At 60.9% G+C, this 27,380-nt stretch overlaps 1 protein-coding gene and 2 long non-coding RNA genes across 3 annotated transcripts; 2 read left to right on the forward strand and 1 right to left on the reverse strand.

The window, feature by feature from the left end:
- Positions 1 to 5,420: 5,420 nt before the first annotated feature.
- On the forward strand, positions 5,421 to 9,092 carry LOC112672933 (uncharacterized). Its single transcript, XR_003144618.3, has 2 exons — positions 5,421 to 6,971; positions 7,273 to 9,092. It is a non-coding gene; the product is annotated as an uncharacterized LOC112672933 (long non-coding RNA).
- Positions 7,980 to 9,280, reverse strand: LOC112672932 (uncharacterized). The gene is made up of 2 exons (XR_003144617.3): positions 9,161 to 9,280; positions 7,980 to 8,253 (listed from the first exon to the last, which is right to left on the reverse strand). It is a non-coding gene; the product is annotated as an uncharacterized LOC112672932 (long non-coding RNA).
- Positions 9,281 to 11,418: 2,138 nt separating this feature from the next.
- ACTG1 (actin gamma 1) lies at positions 11,419 to 14,275 on the forward strand. Its single transcript, XM_025468289.3, has 5 exons — positions 11,419 to 11,575; positions 11,929 to 12,297; positions 12,586 to 13,024; positions 13,127 to 13,308; positions 13,401 to 14,275. The coding sequence occupies exons 2-5, from the start codon at positions 11,935 to 11,937 to the stop codon at positions 13,542 to 13,544; spliced, it is 1,128 nt and encodes a 375-aa protein (XP_025324074.1). The 5' UTR covers positions 11,419 to 11,575; positions 11,929 to 11,934; the 3' UTR covers positions 13,545 to 14,275.
- Positions 14,276 to 27,380: the final 13,105 nt, after the last annotated feature.

Here is a 27,380-nt window from a genome sequence, read left to right on the forward strand (position 1 = left end):
GCCTGACTGGTGCTGGCAGGGTGCTCGGCAGTGCTCGCGGGCATCACATGCCCAGTGGGAGGAAGCCCAGCTGCCAGGCGCTAAGTGGGCCTGGCTCCAGGCAGCGTCTTGGTGGCCAAGCCAGAAGAGGCCGTGGTCTCTCGGTTCTGGGGCCCCAGAGCCCCAGGTGGGCACGGGGTGGGGCTGTGAGCCAAGGGGTGACCTCGCAGGCCCCAAGGGGGACTCTGAGGGGTGGGCCGCCCAGCCCAGGCTTCCTTGGAGGGAGGAGTTTGCACGGATTGCCCCCACTCCCTCTCAGGAGCCAAGCCCCGAGCCCAGATGCCTGCCAGGGGGCATGGTTCCTTCCCGGATCCCCCGCACGGCCCCGGCGCACAGGAGCCACCGTGAATGTTTGGGAGGGTGGGAGGGAGGGTCTGGTTCCCGTGTGACGCACTGAGCCTCTGCAGGTGGGGAAGGCCGGGTGCCCGGCAGTGCGGGCGCGTGTGTACAGGTGCACACGGACGGGGCGGGACACACTGCGCCATGGTCCAGGCTGGGCCGGCGCTGGCCCTGCAGATGCTTCCCTGGATCCCAGCCTCACAGCCCACGCATGGCTGCCCAGCAGCGTGGTCAGGGCAGGGCCTGGCACAGCGCAAGGGAATCCGATTCAGGGCTGTGTCTTCAGGCAGCAAGGAGCCCACCTCTCGCGGACACACGCGCCCCTGCCACGGGGGGTCCTCACAGCCACCCACGGCAGGCACCGAGGCCTGCGGCCTGCCCAGGAAGCCCTCGGGGGCACCCAAAGTCACCTGAGCCCACTTACCTCTGAGCCTGGCCTCCTGGGGGATGGGGGTGTACCTGGGGTGTGTCCAGAGCCCTGGGCTTTCATCTGCCACCACGGGACAAGGCCTGAGCACGGGTGTCGGGCTGCCTGATGCGCCAACTTAAATGTGTGACATGAGGAGAGATGCCTTTCCCTCTTGGGCACTGTGATGTCATCGTGCGAGTGGCACCCCCGGATCCCCAGGTCAGGGAGCGGCCGGCTGCAGATGTCAGCAGGAGCTGGGCCTCTAAGGTGGGGGTGGCTTCAGCTCCCCACAGCTCCAGCAGACAAGGTGGGGCAGACGCGCGGCCTCCAGGGCCTCCGCGTGAGGTCAGCTGCCGCCAGGAAGCCCCCAGCCCCCTGGCACCCACTCTGGAGCTCTCGGGAAACTGCCCCCTCCCTGGGATGGGGGGAATGGGCAGGCCTGGCCACCCACGGGGCTCCCCCCTCCCGTCAGGCCCCTGGTGGGGGTGGCCACAGGGACCGGACTCCTGGTCCCACATATCCAGACCACTGGCCTTGGCCGCTGCAGCCCAGCCTGGGCTCCTGCCAGCGCACGGCATGCTGCCATGGTGACTGGCGCATGTACCAGGCTGGGTGCCCGGGCAACGCTGCCGCTGGTGGCGTGAGCTGGCACCGGCCCCACATGTGTACAGGCTGGGGGAAGGGGTGGCTCCCCACTTCGGCTGGCCTGGAGCCCTGGAAACTGGGACGTGGCCCAGGACGGAGGGGCCTCCCCAGGCCACACCTGTCCCAGACCCACGTCCTGGCTCCGGCTCCAGCAGCGCCAGCTGGGCCCTTCCCTGCAGGCCAGCGGGTCTCTGGGAATCACTTCACACGAGGAAATTCCAAGGCCCAGCCCGCTTCCTGTGCCCCACTGCCCACACCTCTGTCCCACTCTGCCCAGGCACTGTGAGCCCCACGCCCCCGGGGCCCAGCCACTCTGGCCAGCCCCCGTGGGGGCCTCTGCTGTCCCCGTGAGCCCGTCCCCGGGGCGAGGCGAGGCTTTCCTGCTGGCCTGGACCTGCGGGGCCCAAGGCCCTGATTTCCAAGCTCCCAGGCCCAGCATCTGTCCCTGGGGTCCAGCCGGGCTGGTGCCCAGGGCCCAGGCCCCTGCGCTGCTCCTGCAAACAGGCCCGGGGCTTGGCTGCCTCATGATTTTTTCATGGCCGAGCTCGGCCACTCTGAAGTTCCGTTTACACAGGCAGGCGGGGCCTGGGTTGGTTTACGGGAGTCTCCAGGCGGTTTAGGGTGACAGGAGCCCTTCTGCAGGGCCGCAGGGAGAGGGCAGTGTTGGAATGAAAAATGTGGGGAGGGGGCTCCCGCGGCCTGGCTCTGCCGCCTGCTGCACGCGGAAATCCAGCCCCTGCCTCTCCCCTTCCCCACCGGCCCTACCCCCCAGGACCCCTCTCTTCCCTCACCGACCCAGCCCCACTCCCATCCGCCACCCGCCCCCCCAAGGCAGGGCGACTCACTGAAGTGCTCTCCTGCAGGGTGCTCCCTTCCCCTCCCCCTGGGGTGCAGAGCTGCCAGCTGGGGAGGCCCCCTGGGTGCTGTGGCGGGGGGGGGGGGGGGGCGGGATGGGGGGCTGGTGCAGTCTCCTGGCTCCTGGCTCTCCTAAAATCAGGAAGTCCTGGGGGGGGCGAGTTGGGGGCCAGGGAAGAGACAGAGGGACCAAGGCCTTTTGGGGCCATGGCAGGGCTGAAAGTCCCTGAAGAGGCCACGTGGGCAGGACTGGGCATCCCGGCTGCCGGATGCCCTGCGACCACTGTGGTCTTCGGCACCCGGGCCCCAGGGCCTTTGCATATCTCTGGAACAAGAGGGGAGCATTCACAAGAGTATCTGAGAGCAAGTCCCCGGCTGCGTGGGGCTCAGATTCAGGACCCAGTCGACTCCAAGACACTAGACGGCTCTTTACTGTCCACCTGGGCTTCCAGACACACCTGGCACGGACAGTCGGGGTCCCAGGGCTCTGTGGGTGCCCAGGGCAGCCTCTGCGCCCCCCCCAACACTTTCACGTGCAACCGTGCACACACACGCACACATGTGCCGTGCCGCACCCACGCACAGAGCCCCAGCCTGCCACGAGGGGACCAGACCCGCACGCCAGCCGTCACGGGCGCACACTAAGTATCGACGGCGTGCCCGGGACCTTGCCTGACATCCCAAAAGGACTTCTGGGACAAAATGGGAATGGGCATTTCCCATCCCACAGTGGGAAAGGCGGTTCCCTTTGTCGGGCGGCACCCCGGGCACAGCACCAGGCCTGGTCTGCTTCCCGGGAAATCCGCACACCCCTAGGTGCTGCCCCGCGTGGCGGGTGATGGAGAGAGGAGCCCGGGGGTGTAGCCTGTGATGTGCCTGACGCCCGAATGACAGAGGTGGCCCTGCACGAAGTCGGGAGGGACCCTGTAGGGACAGCCGTGGTCATCAACATGCAGACTGTCCTGAGGTGACCCGCGTCCTGCTCACGTTAAATTGGACGACGTGGGCCGTAGTTACCACATAGGTCAGTGCCCCTGTTCTCACGCCGAGCTCCGAAGGGGTGAAGGGCGGAACGTCTGGAACCAACTCCCAAGCGGTTCACAAGTGAACAGACAGATAATAAGACAGAACAATAAGACAACTGTGGTAAATGTTAGAAAGTAAGTTTGAAATTATCCCAAAACAAAAAGGGTTACAAACTATAATAACTAGGATAAGAAATTCCACTGCAGGGTCAGAAGAAGTCAAGGATCTCAGGAAGCTGGGGGAAAACGGGTCACAGAAACAGTAGTGAGGGATCCCTGGGTGGCGCAGTGGTTTGGTGCCTGCCTTTGGCCCAGGGCGATCCTGGAGACCCAGGATTGAATCCCACATCGGGCTCCCGGTGCATGGAGCCTGCTTCTCCCTCTGCCTGTGTCTCTGCCTCTCTCGTTCTCTCTCTCTCTCTGACTATCATAAATAAATAATAATAATAATATAAAAAAAAGAAAAGAAACAGTAGTGATATTAAAGGTCTTGCGGAGGAGATAGGACACCCCATTATCAGAAATCCCAAACCACAAAACTGAAAAAAAAAAAAAAAAAAAAAAAAAAAAACAGAATAGAAACTATGAAAGAAAGAATGCAAGAAATTTCCCAAGAGCTGGAGAATACCGTGTGCCCAGGGCCTGGAAGTGGTGGGGCCATGCCGGGACCTCAGCCACAGCACAGCCAGAAACGGAGAGAAAAGCCTAAAACCTCAGAGAAGCACGAAACAATCCTGGCTGATAGATCGGGACTCAGATGACACCCATTTCCCCAAAACAACAGTCTAAGCAAGAGACAGGGAGTCAAACCTTCAAAATCCAGGGCACATTCTCCACACAGAATTCCCTCCATCCCCCAGCCCCCCGCCCCAGGTAGAGTAAACCTCAGGCAGGTGCAGATACCAGAACTCAAGACCCTACAGACCCCTGCCTGCCCCTCCCCAGCTGGGTGCCCACCAAGGGTCAAGCGTCAAGTGGGGCCTGGCGAGGGGGTCCGGGAAGGCACTCAGCACAGCTACCCCAAAGGTCGCTCTGGGTGCCACGGGGTAGGGCCGCTCCCAGTGCACCCCCACAGTCCCCAGGGGGCGCACGTGTGGGGCCAGCCCACCTGTCACCCAGGGAGGTGGACGGAGAGCATCACCTGTCCTTCCTCAAAATGACCTGATCCCTCCACTCCACCTTCAGGGCCACCTCTGCTCCCCCACCACCCAGGCCACTCTGGGGCTCCTCCTGCCCTGGGGTGGCACTCCAGCTCCCCCTGCCATGCTCTTGGGGCTAGCCCTGCTGCTCACCGCCCGGGGGCTGCCCCTGGGAGAGTGGAATAAAGCCACCCCCTCTGCCCCCCGCCATGGCCTCCCATAGCTAGTGGGGTACCGAGTCAGCCCACGGCCCCAGTCCTAGCCCCGCCTCTCCTGCTGTGTGACCTGGAACCTGCCCCAGCCTCGGAGCCCCCTCCGTTCTCTGCATTGGTTGTCAACAGGCATCTGCCTGGGGAGCCTACTGTGCAAATAACCCAGCGTGCCCAGGGCAGAGGGGCAGCTGGGAGGCCGCACGCCCAGCCCCTGGGCACAGGCGAGGCCAGGTGTGCACGGGCTTTGGGGCCCCTCTGGGGGTGCTGTCTGCCCTGGGCGGGGGTGGGGGGGAGCCTGGCTATGGGCGTGGGCTGGCCCCGCCCGGCTGAGTCAGGGCCCTGGCGCGCCCCTCCCGCTGCCGGGTGCTGGCTGACCCCAAGGCCACCACCTTCTCTCCCTGCGTCAGCCCGGCTGAGGTCACCGGCCACTCCCGGTACTCTCTGGCCAGAAGAGTGCGGAGCCTCCCGGACAGGGGCAGTGGCTGTGACCCCCACCCCCGCGCTGGGGCCGGGAGGGCGGCGCAGACAGGTGCGGGCCGGCCTCCTCGCCCAGCGCTGCTGGCGGGGCCCACCTGGCGGCCCACCTGGGCATAGCACCAGCCGCCGGGAGCGGGACGCCCCCTCCTGGCCCGGGCCTTGAAGCTCGCTGCGTCCCCGGGCCCGGGGTCCGAGGATGCAGGTGGAGGGTGCGGTGGGCGGGGACACTGCGCTAATTGCTCGCCTCCCGCAGACCCGGCCGACCCGGCAGGTGAGGGCGCCCCGGGCCCGGGCTCAGTGTGCGCTGCCGCTGCCGGTCCGGGGTCACTAACGCGGACCTCCCGGAGGCGGGTGGGGGGCGAGGACGAGGACGTGCGGCCTGGGCACCCCCCCCCCACCACATAGGGACACGAGGCCCCAGGAGCGCCCCGCGCCCCCGCACCCGCGGCGGGTGGGCGGGGGCTCGCGTAGCCACGCCCACCCTGCCCCGCCCCTTTTCCGGGAAGCCCGGGCCCTTGACCCGCCCGGAGCCCCCGCTGACCCCGGCCGGTCCCGGCTTCCCTCCGCTCCGCCCACCCCAGCTGCAGCCCTCGGGGCCGGGGCGGAGGACGGGGCGCCCGGAGCGGTGGCCTCCTGCCCACGACCCGCCCTGATGCTAGTCCTGGGGGTGGGGACACCTGCTGCGCGGGGCCCTGACCTCGTGGAGGTCAGGGGAGCGGGACCAGCCGGGGCCTTCTCCAGGCCTTGCCCCCCACCCCCTCGCAGCACCGACCCCTGCACCCTATGAGCCTCGGAGGTGGCGCGTTCCAGGGGGCAGTCAGACCTTGGTGCTCCCCTCCTTCTCAGTCCAAGGACATATCCCCCCTTTCGCACACTGGATTTAGGGTAGGGGGACAGCGCGCCTGCCCCTCCCAGAAATTCCTCCAGAGCTGGGAGCCCCTCCCTCTTCATGCCTCCTGGCCCTGCGGGTGCCGGGCCCTGTTCCAGTCACTGGAGCACCAGCTTCAGCACCGTGCCCTGGGAACCTACGCTCTGCGGCAGAGGGTGGGGACAGGGGAAATCACCAGTACTCAGGTAGGCGGTGGGGGGACTGGGCCTGAGGCCCACGCACGGCCTGGAGGTGGGCAGGGAAGAGGATTAGCCTGGAAGAGGAAGAGCCAGGCACTGGCTTGGGTCACAGGGCAAGAGATGCAGAAGGTGACAGGTGGGGTCGGGCAGTGCCCCCCGCGACCACCTCCAGCAGCAGGGCAGGGGCTCTGTTTCTGCGTCCAGGCAGTGGCTTGCACAGGGAGCAGGGGCCAGACTTGCAGCATCAGTTGTGGGGAAGCAGGAGGCTGGACGGACATCATGGCAGGTCGGGGATGCACCCAGAGTGCTGCTGCCAGCCTGGCACCCCGGTTTCTGGCTTTAGCCACGTGCAGAGGTGAGGCCCTGTTGTGAAGCCACGGGAGGCCTGGACGCCTGGGTCTCATCCTTGGTTTCCCGTCGCAGTCTCGGGGTAAAGATCACGAGAGTAGGAACTATGTGTGAGTGAGAAAGTGGTGACCCCTGGGGAGGTGGCTGTGGGGGGGGCCCAGCCGCATAATCATCCTTGGCAGCGTGCACAGCAAAGGTGTGAGCAGACAGCCTGACTGCTACCGGGCCACTGTCTGGGGTCCCTCACCCCCGCCCTGTGGCACAGGGAGCGCTGCCACCCACTCTGTCTACTGAGTTCACGGGAAAGCGAGGCCTGGAAACGTGCCCTGGAAGCAAAGCGAGGAGCCAGCTGCTCCATCACAGGCCACTGGCTGTGGCTCCCAGGAATCTTGGGTCTGACACACAGAAGCGCTTGGTGAGTTCTTGACCGAGAATTGAACATGTAGGGGTGTGGAAGCCAGAGGCAGGGAAGAAAGCAGCGAGGGCCTGGGGGGCAAGGGTGGCGGGGGATTCACGAGGCCACCCCATGGCCTCCTGTCCCTAGACCTGTCGTCCAGGGCAGGAGGACCACCAGCCGCAGAGCCTCTGCTGGGCCTCCTAACCTTCCCGTCACTGGCCCACTTCTTTATGGAAACTGACGCATGGGAAGGCTATAGGGGCACAGGGCTGAGCCTGGCCCAGAACCCAGGTCCTGACTCAGCTCACTGCTCTTCCAGGGGCCTCCTTGGTTCCTGCTCCACCAGGATGAAACTACGCGATAAACTCCAGCCTGGAACCCTGCTCTGCTGGAACAGCAGGACGCAGGGGAGGGGCCCAGGGACTCCTGGCCCGGGTGTCTGTGCTCCTGATCCCCACACTGGGAGCCTGTTTCTCCACCTGTGAAACGGCATAGTTCTGTGGCACGTTCCGGGCAGCCAGAGTGGGGCAGCACATGCAGAGGCCTGGCCCGGTGCTTCCTGGCATGGGACAAGGTGGCAGTGATGAGCCTGCACAGCCCGCTCCACTCCCACAGGCGCACCTGACCAAATGACCAGCCGGCCACCGTGAGGCCTCACAGAGGGGCTAGAGCCCCAACTTCCAGGCATGCCTCGGTGTGCTCAGTGCTGGCGGGTGAACGAACCCCCCTGGGCACCAGTCCAGACGAAGTATGTGGCTCTGACTTCCCCTCTGACTTGAATCTGGCAGCCAGCAGGCCAAGCCAGCAGGAACCTAGCCTCGCCCAGGGCAGCCCTTGGGACCTCGTTCCAGACAGACAGCAGCGCTCAAGCCCGCCTGCCCACCTCCGCTCCCCCGGGAGCCTGCCCAGCGCCTGCCCAGCACCCGCAGATGGCTTTACACGGCAGAAGCACCATCTTCTACTTGGTCTGTGCACAGGCCTGGGAGGATGAGACAGTGACCTAAAGATAAACTGGTTTTCCTTGCATTTTCTAAAACGAAGTTTTTATTATGAGTCAATTTTAGATTTACAGAAAAGTGGCAAAGACTGAGCTTTGCTGTAGGCTCCCCACTCTGTTTCCCCTAATGTGACAACTTACACAGGCGTGGTGTAGCTGTCACCGAGATGAACTTTGGCACCGGGCATTAAACTCCAGACTTGTCCTCGGACTTCACCACTTCTTCTGCTGCCGTCCCGTTCTCTGCTCCAGGATCCAAGCCCGGATCCCACGTTGCACTTGGATGGAGCAGGAAAGGCATTCCTGGCAGGTGGAATGGCAGGGCAAAGACTAGGATCAGTGGCCCATTAGCAAGTTGCCCACCCTGTGTGCTGGGGGTGGGAGCCAAGCAGTGGTGAATGAGTGTGTGTGTGTGTGTGTGTGTGTGTGTGTGCGTGCGCGCGCGCGTGCGGGGCGGGGTGGGGGGGTGCTGCAGGCCAGGCTCCCAGGCACAGAAGTCCTGGGGAGCATCCCTGGAGCGGAAGCAGGGATGTCGCGGGCTGGTGCAGGGTTGCGAGGCAGCGCCCAGAGCCAGGAGCGCTAAGTCTCAGCCCCATTACTTGCCAGGTGGCGCCAGCTCCGTGCCCCTATTTTCTCAGCCATCGCAGGCACGGGAGATAAAACGAGATGCAGCAGTCACAGTAAATCCCCCAAAGCCAGCAATGAGGTAGAAAAAAACCACATTTCTCTGAGGCCCGAGTTTCCATCCTCCCGATGGGAAGGACGCGGGGCTTCTGGGCAGGAGCGCGGCCCGCAGCCTCCTCGCTCCCGCAGCCGGGCCGGCGTCCTCGCGGCCCCCTCCCCAGGGGCGCCGGGCGGGGTGGGGGCGGCCCCGAGGTGACCTTGGGCAAGGCCTCGCGCTGCCCACTTGCAAAACAGAAAGCTCTCAGTAGGGATCCCTGGGTGGCGCAGCGGTTTGGCGCCTGCCTTTGGCCCAGGGCGCGATCCTGGAGACCCGGGATCGAGTCCCACGTCGGGCTCCCGGTGCATGGAGCCTGCTTCTCCCTCTGCCTGTGTCTCTGCCTCTCTCTCTCTGTGACTATCATGAATAAATAAATAAAATCTTTAAAAAAAAAAAAAAAAAAAAAAAAAAAAAAAGAAAGCTCTCAGTGCGGAAGGCGGGGCTCCCCCCCCCGGCCCCCCGCCCCGGGGCCTGCGGGCCCAGTTCTACCTGGAGCCGGGCGCCACCGCGTCCACCGGGGTGCCTCCGGGTGCCTCCCAGAAGCGCGGGCCCTCCGGGCCGGCCCCACCCCCGCCGCGGCCGGGCCTGCGGGGTCGCGGGGAGCCGGGGGGCGGGGGCGCGCTGCCCTCCCGCCCGCCCGCCGCCGCGCCCCTTTGTTCCGCCGGCCAATCGGCGGCCTCCTTGACTAAATAAGGCGAGGAGCGCGCCCGGCGCCCCCCGTCCGTTACTTCCACCCCCGCCCGGCCGGTGACTCAGGGCCGGCGGCGGGCGGGGACGGGGCTGCCCGGGCCGCGGCTTCCCGGGGCGGGCGGGGCTCCCGCGGCGCCCAGATCGCCTAATATGGCCGCGCGGCGCCCGCGGGCCGCCCCCCGCACACCTGCGGCCGCACCTTGCGCCCCCCCGCCGGTGACACACCGCGGAAGAGGAAGGAGCGCCGGCGCCGCGGGGGGGGCGGGCTCCGGGCCGCCCCGTGACCTCCGCGACCCTGCGGCCGGGCGCCGGCGACTGCAAGGTGCGGAGGGGCGGGGACCGCGGTGTCGGCGTCCGCGCCCCCCCCCGCTGGGTTCCCAGAAGCGGCCACCCCGGCAAACCCCAGACAAAGGAGGGCGCGGGGCGGCCGGGGCTGCAGAGGCAGGTGCCCGCAGCCTGCGCGGGTCGTGGAGTGGGCGGACACCTTCCCCAGGCCCCGCGTGTGACACCTCGTGACCCCCAGGTGGAAGGCACCCTCTATCACCAACATCCCCACCTGGGGGTCGGGCAGGCCGGCTGAGGGCGGGAGCCGCCGCCGGCGCCCAGGGTCTCACGGAGGCCCAGACCGGACCCCCCCCACCCCCCGGTGGAGCCCTCGGCTGGTGCACAGCAGCCTCGCCCTGCGCCCCTGCGGAGCTTGGGGAGTCTGCGCCCAGCTAGGCCTAGGGGCGCGCGTGGCCACAGACAAGGCCTTGGCGACTGGGGGAGGCTGCCCAGGTGCGCGGGCAGCTGCTTGGCCTCTGGGCCCGCGGCCTCGCCCACAGGGGGCCCGCAGCTCACCTTGCAGGGCTCCCGGGGAGCCTGCCCCGCCCCCCCGCATCAGACACCCCCCTGGATCTAGCGGAGCGCCCCCAGGCCCTGCCTCACTCTGCCCGGCCCCGCGACCCCCACTCTTGACCTCCGCTCTTCCCCACGCCTCCTCTGAACGTTTAATTCCATATTGAGCACTTCCAAAAGCCTACAAACCAGCCCAAAGAAATCCTAGTCTTTGGTTCCCCTCCGGGCATAAGGAAAACACTGGCGCCAGCAGGTGAGGACAGGACCCTGCTGGCAGCGACAGGTCTCCGAGCTCAGGGTCCTGGGGGGAAGGGGCAGCCGGGGCGCGGAGGCCTGTGGCGACCCCGGGGAGCAGGGGGGCGGCCCGCTGTAGGGATCAGCGAACCCCTTCCACCCTGGGGGCTCTCCGTGGCACCGCGAGCAGAGGAGAGGGTGCTCCCCAGCTCCCGCCCGCACTGCACCGGCCGGGCAGTCGCAACCTCCCTTTCCTGCCTCAGTTTCCTTATACTGCTCACAGTGGATGGGGGTGGCCCTAAAGCCCGAGGGCACCCCGCTCCAGGGACAATCGGGCCCGAGGTTTGAGAGGCAGGAGGCGTCGGCTCGAATGAAGCCTCCGTCCGTCCCCGCACCAACGGGGACCCCAGGCAGGGCGCCCCCTCCTCCGGGAGGACGCCGGGGGACAGGTGGCTCAGCCCTCGCCACGGAGACGGGGAGACGGGGAGACGGGGTCCCGGGACCCCGCCCCACCCCCAGCCCGGCGCCGGCCTTGGCAGCCCACGCCCCTTGCGGAGCCTCAGGGTGCAGCGCGCAGGGGGCGCGCGGGGGCAAAGCGGCCCCCCCCCGGCCCCCCCCCCCCCCCCCCCCCCCCCGGCACCGGGCCAGGCGGCGGGGACACACCCCGGCTCGGGGCGCGGCCGAACCCTGGGCCAGGCAGTTTCGGGGCGCAGCCCGGCCCTCCCCCACGGCGCAGCAGTCCCGGGGCGGGGCCGCCGCTCGGCCCCGCAGGGCAGCCCGCGACCCCCGGGGGGCGCCCCCGGCCCCGCCCGCGCGCGGGTCCGTGCGGGGTCTCGCGCTCGGGGTCCGGAGCGCGCGGGGGCGGCGCGGGCGGGGCCGTTGGGGGCGGCGCGGGCGGGGGGCGGGGCCGGGCGCGGGGCCCCACGTGTCCCGGCCGGGCGAGCCAATGGGCGCCCGGCGTTCGGAAAGATCGCCATATATGGACATGTTCTGGGGCCGCGCGCGCCGCCGGCCCGCGCGCGCGTCCCGCTCCGCTTAAATAGCGGCGGGGGAGGCCGCGCTCGGTCTCACTCGCCGCAGCCGGCCCGCGCTCCGTGTCCTCCCGCCGCTCGTCGTCCGCGTCCGCGACCACCGCCTCCGCCGGTAAGAGGCCGGCTGCGCGCCCCGGGGCCTGCTGCCTGCCCCCCGCGCCCCGGCGCCGGCCCCGGCCCGCACACGCCTCCCGCCCGCGGCTCCCGGGTCGGCGGCCTGGGTCAGAGTCCGGGCCGGGGCTGGGGCCGGGGCCGGGGCCGGGGCGCGGCGGGGAGCTGGGGGGGCCGGGGCGGGGCCGGCCGCAGTGCGGAGAGCCCGGCCGCGCCGCTGCCCGCGAGTGGGGGGCGCCCCGGAGACGCCGGGCCGGGTTCCGGGCGGTTCGTGCCCTGCGGGGTGGGCGGCGGCGGGGGCAGGCGGGGGCAGGCGGCCCGGGCCCGGCGTGACACGCTCGCGTCCCCGCGCAGATCGCCATGGAAGAGGAGATCGCCGCGCTCGTCATCGACAATGGCTCCGGCATGTGCAAGGCGGGCTTCGCCGGGGATGACGCCCCTCGAGCCGTGTTCCCGTCCATCGTCGGGCGACCCCGGCACCAGGGCGTGATGGTGGGCATGGGCCAGAAGGACTCCTACGTGGGCGACGAGGCCCAGAGCAAGCGGGGCATCCTGACCCTCAAGTACCCCATCGAGCACGGCATCGTCACCAACTGGGACGACATGGAGAAGATCTGGCACCACACCTTCTACAACGAGCTGCGCGTGGCCCCCGAGGAGCACCCCGTGCTGCTGACCGAGGCCCCCCTGAACCCCAAAGCCAACCGTGAGAAGATGACTCAGGTAGGCCCTGCCCCATGCGACCGTCTCCCCATCTGTTTTCGTTAAGCCATGTTGTGCTCAGCTTTATTTTCTGAAATTCAAGTATTTCTTTCGATATTTCCAGGGTTCTGTTGTTCCTCTCCTGGCATTTCCTTCCTGAAGTCTCAAGGTTTCTTATTTGTGTTTCTGCCTGCAACCTTTTCTTTTTCTCTACACATCACATTTGTGGCATGCTAGCATGCAGTGTGTGAGCATGGGGTGGCTCCGCGTCTCTGCCTCTGATTCAGGAGCTTGTTGCCTTTTCTCCAGATCATGTTCGAGACGTTCAACACCCCAGCCATGTATGTGGCCATCCAGGCTGTGCTGTCCCTGTACGCCTCTGGCCGCACCACTGGTATTGTCATGGACTCTGGGGATGGCGTCACCCACACTGTGCCCATCTACGAGGGGTACGCCTTGCCCCACGCCATCCTGCGTCTGGACCTGGCTGGCCGGGACCTGACTGACTACCTCATGAAGATCCTCACGGAGCGTGGCTACAGCTTCACCACCACTGCTGAGCGGGAGATCGTGCGTGACATCAAGGAGAAGCTCTGCTACGTCGCCCTGGACTTCGAGCAGGAGATGGCCACGGCCGCGTCCTCGTCCTCCCTGGAGAAGAGCTACGAGCTGCCCGACGGGCAGGTGATCACCATTGGCAACGAGCGGTTCCGCTGCCCAGAGGCACTCTTCCAGCCTTCCTTCCTGGGTAGGTGTGGGGCGGCTTGAGTCTCGCCGAGGCCGTGAGGGCTGCGCCGTCTGGGGCCCCCGAAGGGGCGTGTGCCCTCTAAGGGAGAGTTTTGTCTCCTAGGTATGGAGTCCTGCGGCATCCACGAGACCACTTTCAACTCCATCATGAAGTGTGACGTGGACATCCGGAAGGACCTTTACGCCAACACGGTGCTGTCTGGCGGGACCACCATGTACCCCGGCATCGCCGACAGGATGCAGAAGGAAATCACAGCCCTGGCCCCCAGCACGATGAAGATCAAGGTGAGTCCAGCACAGCGGCGGTGGGCTGGGGCTCCAAGGCCTCCCCGTGAGGGCGGTGCCGTGAGCTAAAAGCCACGTTCTTGTTTTTCCAGATCATTGCTCCTCCGGAACGCAAGTACTCTGTGTGGATCGGAGGCTCCATCCTGGCCTCGCTGTCCACCTTCCAGCAGATGTGGATCAGCAAGCAGGAGTACGACGAGTCGGGCCCCTCCATCGTCCACCGCAAATGCTTCTAAATGGACTGCGAGCAGATGCGTAGCATTTGCTGCATGAGTGAATTCCGAAGTATAAATTTGCCCTGGCAAATGTATACACCTCATGCTAGCCTCATGAAACTGGAATAAGCCTTTGAAAAGAAATTTGTCCTTGAAGCTTGTATCTGATATCAGCACTGGATTGTAGAACTTGTTGCTGATCTTGACCTTGTATCCAAGTTAACTGTTCCCTTGGTATATGTTTAATACCCTGTACATATCTTTGATTTAAACCCTTAGCACATGCGGCTCGGTCACTTCACGGCTGAGGTTGAGAACATGTTTATGGGAGAGAAATCCACTGATTTGGAGAATCCACAAGACCATCGGGTTCTTGATCTGTGCAGGGTATTCATGTGTAAGAGCCGCCTATTCCAGGATTTCTCTAGAGGCTGGCAAGAGTCTGAACCAGTTGTCATTTCTGTCTTGCCGGTCTAACAGGGTTGGGAAGGTCCGAGCCTTAGGACCCACTTTCCTGTCTTACCCAATGTTTTCCTGCCAGAACACCGTGGGTGGTTAATTGCCTTGAGTTGGAAAACGGTTTGCATTTACAACTGTAAATTTATTCATCCTTTTAATTTATGTAAGGTTTTTTGTACACAATTCTCAATTCTTTTAAGAGATGACAACAAATTTTGGTTTTCTACTGTCATGTGAGAACATTAGGCCCCAGCAACGCGTCATTGTGTGAGGAAAATAAAGTGCTGCAGTAACGTGCGGTGGCTTCTGTCTGGGGGGAGTGGAGGGTGGGGTCTGGGGACAGAACTCCTTGGCTGAAATGGGGCGACAGTCTGGTTTTTCTAAGAACCGGGTCTAGTGAAAAGCTTGGCACAGCACAGCTGGAGGATGGGGGAGCCCCTCTCATGTCGGGGGCCTTTGTATACAAGGGATCCTGTGAGCTGCCCACCTGAGTTGAGGGCGGCCTACAGATCCGTGTCTGGGGCATCTTGGATGCTCAGGGCGCGGGTTCCCTCCGTGTGCCCAGGTGGAGGTCGCTTTCCTTCCAGGAGCTCCAGGAGAGGCCAGGAAGTTGATGAAATCCCTGGGTCCCTGGACCAAGAGACTGATCACGGATGAGGTGAAAGTGACCAATTTCCTTTGGAGGCATCCAGTGTGCTCCTGCACGTTTTACCTTGGCCTCCGTACTTCTAATGGCATATCTGAGCCTTCAGCTTTTTCAAATATTCTTTATATGCAGGTTGGGACAAAAAAAGTTTTCCTTAGTTTTTTTGAGAAGGTGCATTTTGTGGGGTTGGGTTGAGGAGAGAGGGAGAGAGACTTAAGCAGTGGGGCTCGAACTCGACCTTGAGAATCCTGACCTGAGTAGAAGAGACGTGTTCTAGGCTGAACCATCCAGGCACTTCAAGGTAGTAAGATTTCTTGATTGAGAAAGCTTAGGAATTTGGAAGGACTTACTTGAAATGGTTAGGGAGCCTACTGGCTTGTGGACCATTTTTCGCTGTGCTGCAGGAGAAGGACATTTCATCAGTGGGGGGCAGGGGTTGGGGGGGACAGTGGTGCTCCCCAGCTCCAGGTACGTTGGTTGGGGAGGGGGCTCTAAGGTCTGGAGCAGGGCACCCAACAGCACGTGGTCCTCCTGGGGCCCAGGCCTTTATCCCGCTGTTCCCTCTGACCACCCATGGGAAGGACCAACCTGACGACTTTCTCACCCTGGGCAGCTTTCCACTTTGGGGCTAGGTCTAATCCTCAGGGTGCACGGACCCCAGGAGCGGAGCAGAGGGCTCCCTGTGTGTCGGGGAGAAGAGGGAGGGAGGAGAACCTTCTACTCTACTCGGCATGTCAGGCCCCAGACAGGCACCCGGGGAGGAGGGGTGGCTTCTCCCCATGGATGTGAGGATGCAGTGCGGCCCCCACACCTGAGCCAGCAAACCACCCTGGTCAGCGTTTCTCTCCGTAGCCCTGAGTCCACCAACATGCTAAGCTTTGAGGAAGGAGATGGGGCTTGAGATGACATGGAACTCCATGCAAGACAGGGATAGTTTCAGCCTCCACAAAAGAAAAAGGGGGCTCTCTTCAAGGGAGAACGTCATCAACAACGTCGACAGGCACTTGGGGCGCGCATCTTCCAGGTGGAGAACCAGGGCTTCTCTCCAGACGACGCAAGGAGCTGCGAACCAGGGAGACAGGAAAATCTGCAGGCGAGTGAGGGAAAGGATCCGAGTGGATGCCTTCCAGAAGATGAAACCTCAGATGCTAACATCAGCCTAAATACCATTCGATTTAACGAATGGAAGCTTCTGGACGTATGCGTCCTTGGAGAAGCATCTTGTACACCCGGGCACTCAGTGCACCCCTGAAAGGCTCGCCTTCCCCAGGGCCGCCCTGGTGTCCTGCCCGTGCGGCAGAGGGGAAGGGCTCCGAGGGGAGCAGGAGGCTCACGGGCGCCCCGGCTTTCTGCCTCGTGAGGAGCGTCCACACGCCCACCAGATGCTCAGTAACTGCTCCAACCTGGAGTCAATGCCCCCAGAAAGATGGGGGTCGCGTTTACTGGATGCAGTTCCAAGTCCAAGGTCCTTTGTCTCAAACGGCCAGTGTTTTAGCAGAGGACAGAGACCATGTCAGGGATTCGCACTGGAGACGCTGGTGTCCCTCGAGTGACAGGCTGTGGCCTGCAGGACCTTGTCCGGTCGCAGGCCCCCAACATCCGTGGCTCTGGGAAGCGCGGGAGCCGCTGCTGCTGCCCACGGATCCCCCAGGGCTTCCCACAGCTGTGCAGGCCTGCAGCCCCAGCCCCGACCCAGCCTCCAGGAATTCCTTGGCGCAGGAGGCCGCCCCTCCCTTGCAGCGCCCTGTGGGGGCCTCCTCGGGGTGCCCGGGGTATGTGATTCCCGAGGGTCATCCTACATTTGCAGGAGGCCGCCCCCCTCTGGAGATGGTTACACTTCCTGCCCCAGCGATTGCGGGTTTGGCCACGGGACCCGTGTTAGACAATGAAATGGCTTTAGGAGACCTAGGAACCAGTGCGGGCGGCCTTGCTCTCTTTCCCCGGTTCTGGGGCCACAGTATTCCAGAGAGAGTCTTCTCCCTCCATCTGGAAGCTGGAGAGATGCCATCAGAGCCAACCTGGGTGGACATATGGGGTGGACGAGAAAGAAATCCTTATTGCTAGCAGCCAGCGAGATTGAGGGTCACTCCTTACTCAGCTTAACCAAGCCTCTGCGGCCTGATGCAGCAGCATAGTGGATCTGTGTGAGTGGCACCCTCTGGAGCTGTGCCGCGTACCACCTGCGTGCCCGTCCGTGCTGTCCCTGCACAGCCCAGTCTGCCACCGTGCTCCATCCCACCAGTTCGGTGCCTGTGCTATTTGTTGCCCTCCCTGGTCTCTAGGATTCATGGATGGATCAATCTATCCATCTTAAAAAAAAATTGTGGTAAGATAAACAAGACATAAAATGTATCCTTTTTAGGGGGCACCTGGGTGGCTCAGTGGTTGAGCGTCTACCCTCAGCCCAGGGTGTGATCCTGAGGTCCCGGGATCAAGTCCTGCATCGGGCTCCCCGCAGAGAGCCTGCTTCTTCCTCTGCCTGTGTCTCTGCCTCTCTCTCTGTGTCTTTCATGAATAAATAAATAAAATATTTTTTTTAAATGGTGCTGGAAACTGGGTTGTCCACACGCACAAGACTGAAGCTGGACCCCTACCTCACACCACATGCAAACATAGGCTCGGTACTGAGCAAGAACAGAACCTAAGACCTAGGAAACCATGGAAGGAGAGCTCCACGACGCTGGACTCGGCAGGGATTCTCTGAGGGTGACACCAAAGTCACAAGGTGACAAAAGAAAAAAAAAATAGACCAAAAGAACCTCATGAAAATTCTACACTTTTGTGCATTGAAAGACACAGTCGATGGCTCTGAGGACTCTGGGACCTTGGGTGAGTGGAATCACCTGCCTTCTTGACTGAGCACAGCGTCCCCGGGCTTGTCTGTGGTGCCGCGGGTGTCAGGATGTCCTTCCATGGATCAAACCCTGTTGACACAGAGACTGTGTTTCGTCTGTTCATCCACGGTGGCCACGTGGCTGCTCCCACGTCTGGCTCCCATGAATTGTGCGGCCGTGAGCGTGGATGCACGAGTGTCCCCTAGGGGCCCGCTCCCCGTGGGGCACAAGCGGGGAGGCGCGACACAGGATCCTGCCGTAGTCCTCACCCCCGGAGCCCCCTCCCAGTCGGCCGGCCCTTGCGGCTTCCGCTCTGGCCCCGGCGGTGGGCCGCAGGCTCTCTGAGGGCAGGGCTGTGGGCTCACCAGGGTGTCGCCCCCTCAGGCAGGGCCTCCCTGGCACCTGCAGGTGCCCGGGACCTGCCGGGGACTCGGGCCCTGCCTCCAGGGCAGTAAAACCAAGCACTCTGAAGGCACTTAAGCTTCGAATTCAGGGAGCGGAGCAGAAACCGGCCTTGGGACGGCGCGGGTGGCACTGCGGCCTCGAGGGCGCGGTTGGCATCCAGGGCCAGCGCCACCGGCTGAGCCCGCGTACAGGACTTCGCCTGCAGGGCGTGACCTCCAGGACCTCCGGCCGGTTGCTGGAGGCCAGGCGGGGTGAGGGCCAGCGCCCCGGACACGGGCAGTTCTGTCTCCGCTGACCCGGCTGCGCCCCACGCACCCAGAGCCCTTCGCTCCCTGCCCCCCAGCAGAGCCCGGGCACCTGGAGCAAAGCCGCGGCTGTGCCGCCCGCCCTGAGGGGCTGTCGGGCGAGCAGGACGGAAGGGCCGCTCCGGCCTCCTGCTGTGGCACCTCACGCCGCCGGCTGCCCCTGACATCCTGTCATCCGGGGTCTGTCCCCTCTTGGGCCTGCGCAGGGCCCACTGCTGCGGATCGGAGCCTCCCCCGCACCCCGCCCGAGCTCTGCACCCCACTCCCTGGGCTCCCAGCAGCCAGCTCCGCCCGGTCCCCTGGCTGGGGAAGGCCCCAAGGGCCACTCGGGGAGCCCCTGCCAGGCCCCTGCGCCCTCCCCGTGCTGCGCCCCCCGTCCTGATCACGCGCGCTTTGCGTCGCCCCAGGGCTGCTGGACGGCGGGCCGTCGGGGGCACCGGGCCTGGACCGGGCCGAAGCCTCGCCCCGCGGAGTGTGAGGCGGGCACAGGCATGAAAGTGTTTGTGAATCACTAAGTGCCCCAAACACACGGGTGGCGAACGCGGAAGGGACGGCGGCAAAGACGCCTGAAGTGGGGTCTGAGAAGGGAGGAGCCGGCCGGGGACCTGCCACGGGGAGGCTCGTGGGGCTGCAGGAGGAGGGGTGCCCCTGCCCGCCCCTGCCCCCTCCTGAGGGAACCGGCCGCCCTCTCCCCGGCCAGCTCTCAGCCCCGCGCCTTGGGGTGGCCTGGTGCGGGGTAGGGGGGAGCACTCGCTCTCCCAGGCCGCGCCCCGCCCACCGAGGGAGGTGTCCGTGATGCAGCTCCTGGGGGACGTCGTCGCGGCGGAGAGCTGGCCAGGCTGCTGTGGGCACGTGATCGCGGAGGCCACCCCGGAAATCTGGGTTCCAGCCACGCAGCCAGCCTTAGGGGGTGCGTGTCCTGCTCACAGACGCGTTCGCTCCCGAACCACGGCCGGCCCCAAGCCTCGTGGACCTGGTCTCCGCTTGCATCGCCCTGATCTGTGGACAGGGCTGCGGGGGGTTCCGGGCTGGCGGCGTCAGAGGCAAAGGGCAGGCCCACTGGCCCCGGGGGTGACGCCCCAGCTACTGTCTCCCCGAGTCACAGCATCACCCGTGATGTCCAGGAGCACCCCGAGTCCTCAGGACGGGCTAGGGGACGGTGAGGACGGCACTCCTCCAGGAGGATGGCACTCCTCCAGCCCAGGCCCCCAGAGATGAGGGGCTGAGGAGTGGGGGCTCTGGTGCCCCCGCCCGCCCCCTCCCCCCCCCCCCCGACTGGTCTTCCCCAAAGTGGAGCTGAGGGCTGAGGGTAAGCTGGGACGCAGTGGGGGGACACTAGAGGGAGCCCCGCGTCTGACACCCACACTCAGGGCCCCGGGGGGTCACAGCTGTCCCATGGGCAGGGGCTCCTGAGGGCCGTGGGGGCCACCCCAGGGGCTGGACCCTGCCCAGGTGAAGCTGCAGCCATGCCGAGGGCCCGGGCCGGCCCAGCGTCCCGCCCCCGCCCCCCTCCCCGCCGTCCTTTCTGGAAAGACAGCCGCTGGCCGGTGAGAAGTAGGCGCCTGGTCCCTGCCCAGCAGCCGGCTCTGCCCAGGGGGGTAGAGGCCGAGGCAGTGGCATTGGGATGTCCCGTCCCCCCACCCCGGGGCCAGGAGGGAGGCTCGAGCCGCGCGTGGCTCCCGCAGGACACGAGGGGCATCCTGCCTCCCCTGCTCGGGTGAAGAGAGGCAGGAGGCCCCGTAATTCTCGGTGGCTCTCTGTGACCGCCACGCGGCCCACTGCGGCTGGCCTCCGAGGAGCCTCCGTCCCCCTCCTGAGGGGAGACCCCGCGATGTCAGAGGCCTCCGCCCCTGCCCCGAGGACCCCGCCTCCGGAGTCAGACACATGGCTCTGTGTTCAGGGAATAACACATTGGGGGGCGGGGGGGGGGGCTCCGTGGTGGAGCTTCTGCCCTCAGCCCAGGGCGTGACCCCGGGGTTCCGGAATCGAGTCCCAGGTCGGACTCTTGCATGGAGCCGGCTTCTCCCTCTGCCTGTGTCTCTGCCTCTCTCTGTGTGTCTCATGAATAGATAAAATCTTTAAAAAAATAAAATCTTTAAAAAAGAAATAATGCATCATGTCTGTGTGTAAAGGTAAAGCACTTGGAAAATATATTTTTTTAAGATTTAATTTATTTATTCATGAGAGACACAGAGAGAGGCAGAGACACAGGTAGAGGGAGAAGCAGGCTCCATGCGGGGGGCCTGATGTGGGATCCGATCCCGGGACCCTGGGGTCACGCCCTGGGCCAAGGCAGGGGCTCAACCGCTGAGCCCCCCGCGCGCCCCAAGCACTTGGGAAGTATAAAGGAGAAGTGATCGCCGTGTATCACCGTGTATCGCTGAGGAGAGCTTGTGAGCCCGGGGTAGGCCGTCTGTTTCTCTCCTGTGCCTTGAAGAGGAAAAGACACGTTCATGCGGGGTGTTCGACGCCCCCCCCACCCCACCCCCAGCGATGCCCATTGTCTGCTGCTTCTTTCTCTTCCTCCCCTCCCTACCTCCCTCCCTTCCATCCTTCATTTTCTTTTTTTTTTAATTTTAAAATTTTTCTTCATTTTCTTTTTAATCAACTTTCAATCTTAGGACAGTTTCGGATTCCCAGAACTCGGGGGTCACGGCTGTCCCGAGTCCCCATCCGCCCCGCCCCACGTCTCCCGCCCTCCCCACGAATCCGAATCTGGGACCAGCACAGGCTCCCTGTGGTTAATCAAAGTCTACACTCTGTTCAGGTTTCCTTGGTTCCCGTCACACCCTCTCTCCACCCTGAACGTCACATTTCCCCGACGCCTCTGGGCTGTGCTGGCTCTCCTGTCCTTGGTTTCAGGTGGCCCAGCAGTTCTGGGGGTGCTGGGACCCTCCCTCCATCGGGACATGTCTCACGTTGGGCGATGGGTTTGGGGAGGAAGACCACGGAGCTGAAGGCTTCTCATCACGTCACTCAGGGGTCCCTGCTGTCAGTGTGATTTGTCACCGAGGACGGGCCGTGAGCCCTGGCTGGGGTGTGTTCATTGTCCTCAGGGCGTGTGACCATTCTCTTTGGGGGGACGTCACCGCGTGGGCCCAGGGGTCCTGCTCCGCCTACGCCTCTCCTTCTCGAGCGGGGAGCCTCTCCATAAATGATTCCCAGGTCTGCGTGGGAGCTCGTGTGTCCTCCATCCCCTCATTTGTCGTGTGTCCCCACCAGTGGATATTTCAGTATCCGGGATGCTGTGGGCTGTAATCCACTTACTGCTTCACTCCAAAGGCCCCGCGGTGTGGATCGTCGCCCGCGTGTCCCCCCTCTGGCCCCGGCGGGACGCAGCAGGCTCCCTGGACACCCCCGCCTCGGTCCTAGGGTCGGCTGGCCTCCAGCTTCTCCTTTCCTTGGAGGATGGAATCAGAGGCCACACTGGGGCGGCTGGGCGTGCTCAGTGCCCCTGGGGTGCCCTGGCTTGCAGCCCCTTCTGGTGACAGAGCGGGGAGTGACGCGTGCATGTGCTCACGTGCACACAGGTGCACGCACCTTCCTACCTGCGACCGCCTGTGCTTCTTGTAAAGCAACCGAGAGCACCCACGGCCTTCCCACCTCCAGCCCCAGCCCCCTGCTTCTCGGCCAACTCCCACCCCACGGCAGGCAACCCGGCTCGCAGCACCCAGCACCCAGCAGCCAGCACCCAGCGACTCCGCCACCCAGTCCCAGCGCACCTGCCGGGGGCCAGGGTGTGACGAGCGCCCCGGGGAAACCGCCTCCGTCCCGCTGCAGCTCCAGGCCCCTGTCACAGACCCAGTCCCCCTGCCGGGGTCCTCCTGCCCGGGTCCTCCTGCCGTGGCTTGTCTCCTTGTCCTTCCTGCGGTCCCCTGACCTACTGAGTCGCCTGGGAAGCGTCGTGCACGTGATGGCTCACTGTCCTGCTGGAAAAGCCTGCAGAAGCGCAGCCCCCCGCCCCAGGACTGTGGAGCTAGGGCCCCCCCCGGGCCTGCTCTGTGCTGTGTCTTCTCCACCCCCCCCACCCCACGCCACCCCCATCAGGCCCCTGGCGATCACCCTATTTACTCTCTTGTTGTCGCTCTCTCGGTCGCCTTTTCTAGAAGCCCGTCGACATGGAAGGGACAGGATGTGGCCTTTCACACCGACCTTTTTGGCTTTCGAGCCCAGCTCTGTGGCTTCCCTGAGTCCCCGGCCGCTGCCTCCGGCCTGATCACCGGCCACTGTCCCACGTGCGCGGCCCACGGTCACCTCCTCATGGGCCTGTGGTCGGCTCCCGGCCCTTGGCAATAAAACCATTACAGGGGCGCCCGGGGGGCTCAGCGGAGGAGCGGCTGCCTCCGGCCCAGGGCGTGACCCCGGGTCCCAGATCGAGTCCCAGGTCGGGCTCCCTGCAGGAAGCCTGCTTCTCCCTCTGCCTGGGTCTCTGCCTCTCTCTGTGTGTCTCATGAATAAATAAATAAAATCCTTAAAAAAAAAAAAAACCATTACAAACGTGTCTGTGGAGGCTTTGGCGCGGACACAGGCTCTCAAATCAGGTGGATAAACCGCCCGGGGAGTCACTGGATTCAATGGTAAAAATTAGGTTTGTCTTTGTTTTTTTTGTTTGTTTTGCTTTTGTTTTTGTTTTTGTTTTTGAGGTTTGTCCTTGTAAGGACCACAGCTCCCCTCCACGGGCGGCCGCTCCGCGATCCCGCGGGCAGTGAGCCACAGTTTCCGATGCTCTGCTCCTTGCCTGCAATCTCATATTCTCGCTTTTCCTTTTCTAAATGTGGTAAAACACACATAATGTAGGATTTCCCATCAGAACCACTTTTAAGCGTTCGGCGGTGTTGAGTTCATGGTGGTGCCACCCATCTCCAGAACTGTTTTCATTTTGTAGAACTGAAACTCTGTCCCCACCAACCAACCGCCCGCCTGCCCCGGCCCGGCGCCTGCCGTCCTTCCGTCTACCCCAGGGACCTCATCCAGCAGGTTCCTCATAAGCTGCCCTGCGGTGCGGGCTGCTTTCACTTGGTATAATGTCTTCAGGCTTCATCTGTTGTAGCATGTGTTAGGATTTCCTTCCTTTCTAAGGGCAGGTAACACTCCTCATGTGGGGGCCCATTTCGTTGATCCATCCATCTGCGGATGGACACTTGGGTGCTTCACGCTGGCCCTTGTGAGTAGGGCTGCTATGAATATTGGGCTGCAAATAGCTAAGACCCTGCTTTCAGTTCCTTTGGTTAATGCCCAGAAGTGAAATTTCAGGGTCATATATATAGATGATCATTCTCTTTTTAATATTTTTGAGGAACTGACATGTCAGATTTTTACTTTAAATTTTTTTTAAAGATTTTATTTATTTATTCTTGAGACACACAGAGAGAGGCAGAGACACAGGCAGAGGGAGAAGCAGGCTCCATGCAGGGAGCCCGACGCGGGACTCGATCCCAGGACCCCGGGATCATGGCCTGGGCCGAAGGCAGACTCTCCACTGCTGAGCCACCCAGATCCCAGTTTTTGATTTAATTTTAAAATATTTTATTTAGCTAGCTATTTTAGAGAGAGAGAGAGAGAGAGAAAGAGAAAGAAAGAGAGAGAGCAAGCACAAGCACGGAGGAGGGAGAGGAAATCTCAAGCGGACTTTGCACTGAGTACACATCATGACCTGAACCAAAACCAAGAGTCAGGTGCCCAAACTACTGAGTTACCCAGGTGCCCCTGTTTTTTTTTGGGGGGGGGGGTGTTTTTTTGTTTTAACTTTAGCCATTTGAATAGTAGTGTAGCTGTAACTTGTCTTAATCTTGCATTTCTCAAATGACAAATTAGGTTCAACATGATTTCACATGTTTGTCACCTGTGTATCTTAGGTGAGAGGTCTATTCAGTTCATCTGCCCATTTTTTTTGTTTGTTTTTAAAGATTTTTTATTTACTTATTCATTAGAGACACAGAGAGAAAAAGAATCAGAGACACAGGCAGAGGGAGAAGCAGGCTCCGACATGGGACTCGATCCCAGGTCTCTAGGATCACGCCCTGAGTTGTAGGTGGCGCTAAACCGCTGAGCCACCGGGGCTGCCCAGAGTAAAAGTTTTAAAGTTTAATAAAGTCCAATTCAATTTTTTCTTTTGTGGATCAGGATTTTGGTGTTACATCCAGAAACTCAAATCCGAGGTCATGTAGATTTTCTTCTGTCCGTTCTAGAAGTCACAGAGCTTTACATTTTACGTTTAAGCCCAGGGCTTAGGACTTCAACGCATGAATTTTGTGGGGACACAAGTCAGCCCATAAAACAAATCAGTGTGACTAGAGCTTTATCAAAGTTACTGAGGTTTTCAAAGAGCTAGTTTTTCCTTTAATTGATTTTTCTCTATTGCTTATTCATTTTCTATATCATTGATTTTTGCTATTTTCTTTGTCCTTTCTATTTTGGATTTAATTTGCTCTTCTTCTTATTCTTCTTTTTTTTTTTCCAGGTCTTAAGATAGAAGCAGATATACTTGATTTCGGACCCTTATTATTATTATTATTTTTATTTTTATTTTTTTTGAAGTTTTTTTTTTTAATTTTTATTTATTTATGATAGTCACACACAAAGAGAGAGAGAAAGAGAGAGAGAGAGGCAGAGACACACAGGCAGGGAGAAGCAGGCTCCATGCACCGGGAGCCAACATGGGATTCGATCCCGCGTCTCCAGGATCGCGCCCTGGGCCAAAGGCAGGCGCCAAACCTCTGCGCCACCCAGGGATCCCCCTTATTATTATTATTTTTTTTTTATATTTTTTTCTTTATTTATTTATGATAGTCACACAGAGAGAGAGAGAGAGAGGCAGAGACATAGGCAGAGGGAGAAGCAGGCTCCACGCACCGGGAGCCCGACGTGGGATTCGATCCCAGGTCTCCAGGATCGCGCCCTGGGCCAAAGGCAGGCGCCAAACCGCTGCGCCACCCAGGGATCCCAATTTTTTAATGTAAACATTTAAAACTATATATATCCTCTAAGCATTGCTGTGGTTGAAGCACCAAATTTTTGATATATTGTGTTTTCCATATCATTTGGTTAAAAATATGTCCTAATTTCTCTTGTGATTTATTTTATAATCCACAAAAATCTTAGAAATATGTTGGTTACTTCCAAATATTTTTAATTTTTCCAGAATCTTTATGTTGTTGATTTCTACTTTACTTTTGTAGAGGTCAGAAAACATAATCTATATTCTTTCAATCCTTTTGGATTTATTTATTTATTTTTTAATTTTTTTTATTATTTATTTATGATAGTAATACAGAGAGAGAGAGAGAGGCAGAGACATAGGCAGAGGGAGAAGCAGGCTCCATGTACCAGGAGCCTGACATGGGATTCGATCCCGGGTCTCCAGGATCGCGCCCTGGGCCAAAGGCAGGCACCAAACTGCTGCACCACCCAGGGATCCCCCTTTTGGATTTATTTTTTTTATTTTATTTTATTTTTTTAAAATTTTTATTTATTGATGAATCAGAGAGAGAGAGAGAGAGAGAGGCAGAGACACAGGCAGAGGGAGAAGCAGGCTCCATGCACCGGGAGCCTGACGTGGGATTCGATCCCGGGTCTCCAGGATCACACCCTGGGCCAAAGGCAGGCGCTAAACCGCTGCGCCACCCAGGGATCCCCCCTTTTGGATTTATTAAAACTTGTTTTATAGCCCGGAATTTGGTCAATCTTTTATTATTACTATTATTATTATTATTATTATTAATTTAAAGATTTTGTTTATTTATTCATGAGAGACACACACACAGAGGGAGAGACACAGGCAGAGGGAGAAACAGGCTCCCTGCGGGGAGCTGGATGTGGGACTTGATCCCAGGACCTCGGGATCCCGCTCTGAGCTGAAGGCAGATGCTCAACTGCTGAGCCACCCAGGTGTCCTGAATTTGGTCAATCTTAATTTATTTTTAGATAGTGGGGAGGGGCAGGGGGAGACAGAGAGAAAGAATCTCAAGCAGACTCCCATCCGGCTTGGAATCAGATGCAGGGCTCGATGTCACAACCCTGAGATCATGACCTGAGCCTAACCGACTGAGCCACCCAGGTGCCCACTTAGTTAATTTTCTACGTATACTTGGAAAGGATGTGCAGGGCACCTGGCTGCCTCAGTCAACAGAGCATGCAACACTTGGGCTTACGAGTTCAAGCCTCAGAGCGGGTGTGGAGCATACTTTAAAAAAAATAATTAATTTAAAGAAAAAAGGGAAATGATGTGGATTTTGCCATCTGGGGTTCAGTGTTCTAAAAATGTTAATTAGGTCAAGTTCTGAGTGGTGATGTAGTTGGTTCGGGTATTCTATTCCTCGCTAATTTTTTTTTTTATTGTCGTCTCACATTCTCGTTTGTGACTTTTGTTATTATTATTATTATTATTTTAAATATTTTATTTATTTATTTAGGATAGTCACAGAGAGAGAGAGAGAGAGAGAGGCAGAGACACAGGCAGAGGGAGAAGCAGGCTCCATGCACCGGGAGCCCGACGTGGGATTCGATCCCGGGTCTCCAGGATCGCGCCCTGGGCCAAAGGCAGGCGCCAAACCGCTGCGCCACCCAGGGATCCCTGTTATTATTATTATTAAGTGAGCTCTATGCCCAATGTGGGACCTGAACTCATGACCGGGAGATCAAGAGTCACATTCTCTACTGAGTGAGCCAGGCACCTCTGTATTCTCAATTTCTAGGAGAAGATTGTTGAAATCAACTCTACATGTGAACTTTCAGTGAGATTTTTGTCACATATTTTGGAACTTTGTTATTAGGTGTATATACCTTTAGAATCGTAATGGTTTTACCTCTGAAAATATTCCCTGTCCTTAAATCTACTTTGTCTGATACTAATATAGCAACTCTCCTTATTTTTTCCTTTTTTTTTTTTAAAGATTTTATTTATTCATTCATGAGAGACAGAGAGAGAGGCAGAGGCAGAGACAGAGGGAGAAGCAGGCTCCATGCGGGGAGCCCAACACGGGACTCGATCCTGGGACCCTGGGGTCAAGACCTGAGTGGAAGGCAGCCTCTCCACCGCTGAGCCACCCAGGTGTCGTCGTCGTCGTCATCGTCGTCCTCCTCCTCCTCCTCCCCCTTCTTCTTCTTCTAGATTTAATTTATTTGAAGAGAGAGTGAGAGAGTGAGAGATCACGAGCAGAGGCAGAGGGAGAAGCAGACTCCTCGCTGAGCAGGGAGCCTGACGCGGGCC

Source organism: Canis lupus, chromosome 9 (genome assembly GCF_003254725.2).
Source record: "Canis lupus dingo isolate Sandy chromosome 9, ASM325472v2, whole genome shotgun sequence".
Taxonomy (NCBI): domain Eukaryota; kingdom Metazoa; phylum Chordata; class Mammalia; order Carnivora; family Canidae; genus Canis; species Canis lupus.

Excerpts from the sequence above, each read along its gene's own strand:
- ACTG1 (XM_025468289.3), top strand. The coding sequence starts at position 11,935 with ATGGAAGAGGAGATCGCCGCGCTCGTCATCGACAATGGCTCCGGCATG. Across the intron at positions 12,298-12,585 it reads ACCGTGAGAAGATGACTCAG|ATCATGTTCGAGACGTTCAA; the intron begins GTAGGCCCTGCC and ends CCTTTTCTCCAG. Across the intron at positions 13,025-13,126 it reads CTTCCAGCCTTCCTTCCTGG|GTATGGAGTCCTGCGGCATC; the intron begins GTAGGTGTGGGG and ends TTTGTCTCCTAG.